The 8,494-nt window shown below is 32.7% G+C and overlaps 1 protein-coding gene across 3 annotated transcripts; it reads right to left on the minus strand.

Annotated features, from left to right (window-relative positions):
- Positions 1-228: 228 nt before the first annotated feature.
- On the minus strand, positions 229-7,862 carry LOC112697285 (SAGA-associated factor 29 homolog A). 3 transcript variants are annotated; one of them, XR_011862583.1, is made up of 10 exons: positions 7,229-7,862; positions 5,481-5,602; positions 4,934-5,027; positions 4,629-4,702; positions 3,462-3,538; positions 3,228-3,313; positions 2,334-2,387; positions 1,657-1,810; positions 1,458-1,564; positions 229-649 (listed from the first exon to the last, which is right to left on the minus strand). XR_011862583.1 is itself a non-coding variant. In XM_025750394.3 (10 exons), the coding sequence occupies exons 2-10, from the start codon at positions 5,599-5,601 to the stop codon at positions 547-549; spliced, it is 777 nt and encodes a 258-aa protein (XP_025606179.1). In that variant the 5' UTR covers position 5,602; positions 7,229-7,862; the 3' UTR covers positions 229-546. The 3 variants fall into 3 exon arrangements, 2 of the variants coding, with proteins under 2 accessions (XP_025606179.1, XP_025606177.1); XM_025750394.3 differs by having other exon boundaries at positions 1,458-1,471; XM_025750392.3 differs by having other exon boundaries at positions 1,458-1,521.
- Between the last annotated feature and the right edge of the window lie 632 nt (positions 7,863-8,494).

Below are 8,494 nucleotides of genomic sequence, written 5' to 3' on the forward strand. Positions count from 1 at the left end.
GTGCAAACTGCTTTTGACTCTTATCCAAAATTTAAAATCTTTAGAAAAGCTACTTCATTAAAGATTATAAAGCTTTCACCAACTATATTTTGGATATTTTCATTGCAATAGCAGCACAAATAAAATACAATTCATTCTTCTCGATCAAATTCTTCTGAAGTGAAGTTGGTAAAGTAAAAGAATTAAATATATTATCACTCTTAAATTAAAATAATAAAACTCATATAATAAAATTTACAAATTCAATAGTAATTAATTAAATTACTCATTTTATCACTTTACAATCTCCTCACTTAAGAAAATCTTTTTCCCATCCAAACATAATATTAGTCAGTGATCATTACACAAAAATGAGAATATAACAAATCATATTACACAACCAGCACGTAAAGCAACAACGCCATTCCTACTTTATACACAAACTATAAGGGTTGTTCATAAGTTTGGGTTTGGAGTTCGGAGCATTTAGTCTAAAATTTACATTACAAACCTTTCATTTCCTCCCTTTTTAACCCAACTCACAAACCAACCCTAAATTGCTTAAATTCATTGGCGATGGCCCTCTGGCAGAGCAACCACCTTGTGGAAGGGAACCGTCCTTTGAGGCAAAGACCCATCTTCTTCATCATCATCAAATTCCAACACATAGCTGCCAAACACGGCAGAAGTTAACAACCATAACATAGTGACAACACAATAGTCAATAGTGCAGTTGAGGAGTGAATACTTCAACAAATCAATAATATTTCAATACTAAATATTGTACTATTTCAATATTAATAAATCATTGCAAACTTGAAGTCAACAAATCATATTTCAAATTTTCAATGCTAATAACTATGTCTAATTAATTTAGCACATTTTCTTTCTTTTCATTTTACATAAAAGGTGAAGATGATGAGTACATGTAAGATTAAGAATAACTTAGAAAGTATTGTACTCTCTCAATTTTGGTCATTTATAAAAGTGTAAAATAATCAATAATATAAATTATAAGAGTACAAAAGAAAAATGAGTAAAATCTTATATCAATTATAATTGGAAATAAAAATAATAAAATAATAAATTTGGTATGAACTTATACTTAAATAGTTAGAACAAATACAACTTCGATAACATTATATTATGCAGTAAAATACCAAAGACTACACATATAGTATTCTTGTCAAGGAAAAAAAAAGAAAAAAGATATATATATATATAAATGGTGTTGAAATTTGAACCAGCCTCATGCTATCAAATGCTGTTTTCTTCTTATTCTTGTCTTTTTCCTATCTTATTTTACACACAAAATGAACTCTCAGATGCATGTCCATTGTTTATAGTTACCCACCCCACTAAAGGGGGATAATAAATATGAATGCTTGCCAAGATATAGTGCCAAATGATTTCCTACCAAAATTTATATTTACTATTTAGAACTAAAGAATTACATATTCCATAAAGTCTATACTTACTCGTCTGTCTTCCTCTGCACAAGTGTGAAATGAAAAAGATTGCCCCAGAACATGCACAATATTGCTGGTTAGTACTCAGTAGCATGTCAGCATCAACAGAATTCTATCTAGAAAGGAATTATAGACACTACAACTCACTGGAAGTTAGACGAAAAAACAAGAAATAATCCCTTTGACATGGAAACAAAGAAACCATTACCTTGCGATGGCCATGTACAACTGTTGCTTTGTAAAGTGCAGTAGTTCCTGGATAGACCGCCAAAACATGTGAGCCTGGCGGAAAATCCGGAGCACCTGAAGGATCATTGCTCTTTGGGAAAGGAATTATATTTCCCATGGGAAGCTTGTATTGTCTGAATGGAGCAGAAAAGAACCCATGTTAAGGTTAAAAGCAACACAAACAGGAAACTATCAGAACACTATCAAAACCAATGTATTTCTTCTAAAAATTGGAAAAATCATATGTTGATGGATTTTATTAAAAGGTTTAAACTTCGGAATTTTTCTGTATACTTTTTGAAAACAAAATAAGATGAAAAAAAAAGCAAATAAGGACCTAAATCACAAAAGAAATAAGAGAAGGGATCACGGTGAGCATTGGAAAAAGAGAGCAAAAAATAAGTACAAAAGACTGAAAAAAGAAAGAGGCATCGTGCCTCAAGAAAAAAAAAATGAAAATTGCTGCAGAATTCTTTTTTCTATATTTATATTTTGATGCAATCTTTTTCTAATTGGTGCAGAATATTTTTTATTTTCTTATGCAATCTAGTCCTTATTGATGCAAATATATATTATATTAGTTATTAGATATGTTAAGACAAAAATATGGTATTCACACGATTTAAAAACAAAACAAAACAGTTTCTCTTAGGTTACCTTTGGCCGCTTCCCTCTTCATCATCACCAGGTTCTTCATCTAGAACTTCAACTCTGTAAAATCATGTTGCGAAAGATTCAGCAAACAACAAAATGATGGTGATAAGGGCAATTACAAAAAGATTGAATGTCCCATTGGTACTATTCTCTGCATCAACAATTTGAAACCAGACAGACACAAGAAATAGCAACTAACGCCGAGAAATGTAACGTCTTCCAACAACTTAAAGATGGTCAAATAACAACTCATTCAATTAAGTACAGCCAAGCAGACTCAAGTTAACATCAAGCTCATGATTGACCTTTGTACTGTAATCAAAGGCTGAATCTAGGCAAATTAGGGGCTCAGCAAGCATATCAGAGAATAAAATAACAGAATCACCAAGCCCGATATTAACAGGGTTGTACTAACATAACACCTTAATATTAGTTACTCCTTGGCAGATACTCAGAAAGTTGGGAGATTTTTTGACAAGATATAGTACATTATCCTCCTGGGGAAACAATATGCCATAATTTATTGTAGGATCAACGAATTTATCTACTATAACAAAAACTCAGAGATAGGAATAAACACAATAAAAATACAAGGAACCTTGTTTATATGTTCATTTGATAGTAGAACTATGCTAAGCATATAAAATTATAAATCTAATAATCTGTAATAACTCAATTTGTCATTAAACAATATTCTTTCACTGGCTAGAATAAGCTCAATATGCATTTGTTAGAGCTTAATTCATGATATATAGTATCCTAAACTATATAGCATATCATATCAAAGCCATCTGGCAATATATTTTCAAATTTTAATATTATGCAAGCTGAATGTGAATTGATTTTTTATAGCTTGAACATAATACTTGACAACTTAGGTAAAGAATGTACACTTACTCTTTTGATTCCTTATCAAAATGGATCACTTTAACAACAAACCATTCATCCTTATCAGCATTACGTGGTGTGACCCTAGCTGCTACCTAAGAAGTGAGAAGCAAGAACAAATTAACCTAGTGAAACACAACATTCAGATGAATCATACTAGAAAAATAAATTTTATCAACAAATAAAACAGAAATTGATGTTCAATGATTTATATCAGTTAAACTCCATGGAAATTCTTCATACCTGCTCACCCTTAAGATTGCTCATCCTAGAAATATCTGACTCGGTCTTCACTCGTTTCCTTTTCTGCTCATTACCTTCTGTAACATAGTAACGGTAAGCACAAAAATTTTAAAAAAGAAATGACATCTCATTGAAACTTAAGTCATAATAATGCAATTTATGTTTGTAATTAAAGACAAAAATAGGTGCAAAAAAAAAAAAAATATATATATATATATATATATATATATATATATATATATATAACATCAACTGAAGTATTTCATGAACCCTTTTACATCTTAACAAATTTTGATTCTCATGCTTGCAAAGCTCCATACTATAACTGAATGCCATTAAAAGCCATTAGCACAATGTTGGGGAAGCAATACATCAATCATGAATTATCCAGGGTTAACAAGAGGATGCAAAAGCATTCTGCTTAATGAGTTAAAAGTTGTCTAAGCATCAATGCTAAATCATTGATCACTGTAGATGAACCCTACGTAGCTTTCCAAACCATTCTCCGTCCACCATATATTTAGAAAAGGAATAGATTAAAAATTGGATCAGTTAACACACTATCTTCAACTTTTAATTTAAAGTTACAGGTTAACATTCCCTCCCTGCCCCTTTCCTCCCTTCTTGTAGCTTTGACTATATGAGATTCATGAAAATGGCAGCAGAGACGTCAACTATATTGATGAGTATCCAAAGCAGTCGACTTTTACCTTTTCCTGGAAAAGAAAAAGGAAACAAAAGAAAAAAGAAAATCTTATACAATCAGAATCTGCAACTTCTTTGAACAAATCTAGGGAAATTTGACATATAATAAGCCACAAAGATTGGTTGATTGAAAGACATATTATCACTCTACTCATTTTATTTTTTCATACTTTCCTTTCCATGGAAAAGCTATGGTCTCACGCTTTAGATACTTGCCATGGTTCTATAATATTGGCCAATCATTCATTTATCCTGTGCCTATATATATATATATATATATATATATATATATATATATATATATATTGAAGCATCTATTTCTAATTATGGTGAATTATAATGTATAAGACTATAAGCTTAAATCAACGGACAAACATTTTATATGTCAAAAATACCAAAAAGAAGATAACATAAGCAACATTTTCAATAAAAAAATCGATGTGTCAATAACTTGAGACACACCTATTCTTCTTCGCGGTTGACCTTGTCCTGAAGGCAGTAGTGTATCAAGTTGGTTTATCAGTAAAGAGGAAATTCTGAAACCAAAAACCAAATCAACAATCAACAACAATAAATTAATTTGAAAAAGAAAAAGATGCATTTGAAACAATCAATTATGGCATGGAAATGTTTAAGCTGGAACTGCTCAGTATAGTTGAGTCAATCCAGTTTTAGAAAATACATACTTGTGATTACAATGAATCAGTGAACAGAAAAGAAAATGCCATTTACATAAAATGCTTCAGAGCCATATACAATAAACATACTGTGCTTCACTATCTGAAAGATCTTTTGCTTGAGTATACAAAATTTTAAGCCTGGCTAATGAATTATCCCCAGGCTTCTCAACTACTTCAGGAGCTGCATCAAAATTAGAAGAAACTATCAACAATTGTACCCGAAAACTAATGATTAATTTTTAATTTAAAATTTATAGCATATTTAACTACAATTTCTCAGCAGAAATGATCGCTCCCAATATCTGAATGTCTCTCTATATTAGTATCACAGTATCAATATCAAAACACACATTTCCATCCAAGAATCATTGTTGACTGAGCCACCAGTAAAGGGGTTCAAAGATTAAAACATTCAAGAAATTAATGATATATATATATATATATATATATATAGAAAGGCAAGCACACCTGACATTTAAGCTTATGCCTTAAAGTGGAAATTTTATTTAGAAATAAAATTTGCAATTACTAGAATTGCAAAAAGAAGCAATGACTGATTTCGACATTTATTGAATCGCAGAATGGATCAAGACACATCACCTAAAAAAACAAAGAAAGAAAATGATTGACTGACCTGTTTGAAGCTTCTTGTGGAGCCTGTTGATCTCAAGCAGAATATCCTCCTGCTCTTTCCTTAACCGATCAAGCTCCTTTGAGTTATCCAAGATTCCAGTAATGTCCGAAGACGACATCATTCTGATTGGAAAGAAAAACAAAATAAAACAAAACAAAAAATACAAAGAAATAATATAGCAGAATCAACTAAGGAAATTAGTAGCTTCATGGATGAGTTAGATGTGCCATGGATAGGGAGAAAGAGGAAGAGGGGAAGGAGTCGAGGCTCAAGAGACCTTTGTTTTTTCTTTGATTATTTTTAAAAAAAATTATATTATAAGTAGTTCTGATGTGACAATAGAAAAGTGGAAATCTTCCTTCTCCTTAGAAGAACAACCATAGGTGCGGAAATTTGGCTGATGTGGTATGTTTTCAACAACTTTGGGCATGCTTGGTTTAGAAACACCTACATGAGTTTCCCTCCTACAGCCACCAATCTCTCCAAGAAACCTTGCCATGTTTTTACAGTTTACTATTGTCATGGCATGTGTCATTGACCACTGGCTACTGTGGTTGAAAATCAAAGCCAATATATCTACAGCCATAGTTGAAATGTTCTCACCACTCACCTACATCCATTCAACAAGACCATGTCCCGTAACAATAGCAAATAAAGGATAAGTATTGGGCTATATAAAGGGAGTTGAGCAACACTCATAATTTTCTCTTCCAAATATACTAATTATTTCAATTCCTTTCATTATAGCCAGCTTGAAGGGAAGGAGAGTGCAAAGGTATAACATTCTTTCTCAGCCACTAACATTACCGATAACAAGGGTATAACATTTTTTCAAGTATGCAAATTCCTATAAAAGGAAGTCCTTCAAGCTCAAAAAGAGAAATTATTGTTTCAAGAGTTCATATTGTGTAATCTTTATTGGAAGTGTGTGAGAAATTCAAATAGTTTTCTGTTGTATCATTGCTAGAAAGTCAAGTAAGAAATTTGGTATAGAATCAGATGCAACAATTGCAAATCAAGGTTCGGAAGCAAAAATGAGAAATAACAGTTGAATTCAGGATCACATGACCGAATCAGCAACACCACATCACTCAGCAATAGAAACAGCAAATCACAAAACAATAGCAAATCAAGTACCAAACTGATCCGTCCATATTGCTCTTACTAATTATGTTTATGTAGATTGAAATTTCTTCAAATGACGAGAGTTCCGATTATTTTTACAGCAGAAGGAAAGCAAGCAATTTCAGGGGAAATGGCCTATCAAGATGCAGCAAATCCTATTATACAGCGCACATGACAAGCACAACAGAACCAAATTAAGGCCTTCCTCCTTCCATTTGTCTTTAATTAACCGCAAATGACAAGCAAAATAGAAGCAAATTAAGCCTCCGGAATGTTAATTAGTTTATTCTTTCATAAAAGTAACAAGGTATAATTCACACGCAAGCAAATTAAGGCTCTATTTGGGCAGAACTAAGCACAAAGAGTAAAGAGCTCCCGCTAAATTTAATCAGGTTTAATGAAACACTGAATTTTCATCTCATAAAGAGCAAAACTAGAACTAATCTAATAAAATAGCCTGATGAACAAAGAAATTTAAAAATTGAACTAATCCATATATGTTACCACATAACTCATCAATATTCAATAATTCATGATCAAGTAATCAGAAAAACAATATCTCGAGAGAGGCACAGAAGACTAGAAAAGGACTAGCAGACAGCAGATCGGAGGAGAGATCTGACCGGCGGCGAGCGAGTACGAGGAAGCGACGGAGATTGCGCAAGCAGAAAGAACAGCAGAGACAGCGATCTGAACGGCTGTGAGAGAATATTTGCAGCGAAAATAGAGCAGCGGCGTAGGCACAGAAATCTACAAGAGAGCAGACAGGTTGAGATAATTGACCGGCGGCGACAGAGAGCACAGCAGCAACGGCAAGAGCAGAGCTGCCGCGATATCTAATCGGCGGCCAGAGCAAATTTGCAGCAAAAACAGAGCAGCGGCGGAGAGAGGCACAGAAGAATAGAAGAGAGCAGATCGGCGACGAGCTCAGAGGTTGCAGCAGGTGGAGAGAGATTACAGAGCAACAGCGACGTTGAAGAGAGAAGAGTGACGGTGAAGAAAGAAGGGCAACAAAAGGATCAAAAGGGGCTTAGGGTTCGAACGAATCATCCTCGTCTTACAAGAAAAATGGAGTATAAGATCGAATATGAGGATGGAGATGATGACGGATCGAATCAGGTGAAGTGTGGAGACCTGTGACAATTAAAATTTCCAACCAAACCAGAAACGATTCAACGAAGATCGTCGAACAGAGGCATTGCAACTTGAAATACACACGTATCAATTTAGAAAATCAGTCTTCAGATGCAGGAAAACACGTTAAAAATCAGTTAAACACTTAACTACACATAATCGTAAACAAATAGATTTGAATTCTCTAAAATTTGAATTTTACTTTAGAGAAAGAAATATGATTTTTCACTATTTATTTTAGAAGTAGAACCAACAATGAATTTAAATTCTCTAAAATTTGAATTTTATTTTAGAAAGTAAAGTATGATTTCTTACCATTTATTTTATAGGTGGGACCAATAATAAATATGAGAGAAATCATTCAAAAGTAGAAGATCACACTTTATTCTCTAAAGTACAAATTTAAAATTTAGAGGATCCAAATTCACCAAAGATTTGGATTCTCTAGAGTTTGAATTTTACTTTAGAGAGTAAAGTGTGATCTCTCACTATTTATTTTAGAAGTGGAACCAAAAATAAATTTGAATTCTCTAAAGTTTGAATTTTATTTCAGAGAGTAAAGTATGATTTCTCACCATTTATTTTATAGGTGGGACCAAAAATAAATATGAGAGAGAAACTATTCAAAGGTAGAAGATTACACTTTACTCTTTAAAGTACAAATTTAAAATTTAGAGGATCCAAATTCACCAAAAATAAATATGAGGGAGAGACCATTCAAGGATAGAAAATCACACTTTGGCCCAGTTTGGGTA

Source organism: Arachis hypogaea, chromosome 6, assembly GCF_003086295.3.
Source record: "Arachis hypogaea cultivar Tifrunner chromosome 6, arahy.Tifrunner.gnm2.J5K5, whole genome shotgun sequence".
In the NCBI taxonomy this organism is placed as follows: domain Eukaryota; kingdom Viridiplantae; phylum Streptophyta; class Magnoliopsida; order Fabales; family Fabaceae; genus Arachis; species Arachis hypogaea.

Excerpts from the sequence above, each read along its gene's own strand:
- LOC112697285 (XM_025750392.3), bottom strand. The coding sequence starts at position 5,601 with ATGATGTCGTCTTCGGACATTACTGGAATCTTGGATAACTCAAAGGAG. Across the intron at positions 4,703-4,933 it reads CTTTCAGATAGTGAAGCACA|AATTTCCTCTTTACTGATAA; the intron begins GTATGTTTATTG and ends TTTTGGTTTCAG. Across the intron at positions 1,522-1,656 it reads TTGTACATGGCCATCGCAAG|CAATATTGTGCATGTTCTGG; the intron begins GTAATGGTTTCT and ends AGTACTAACCAG.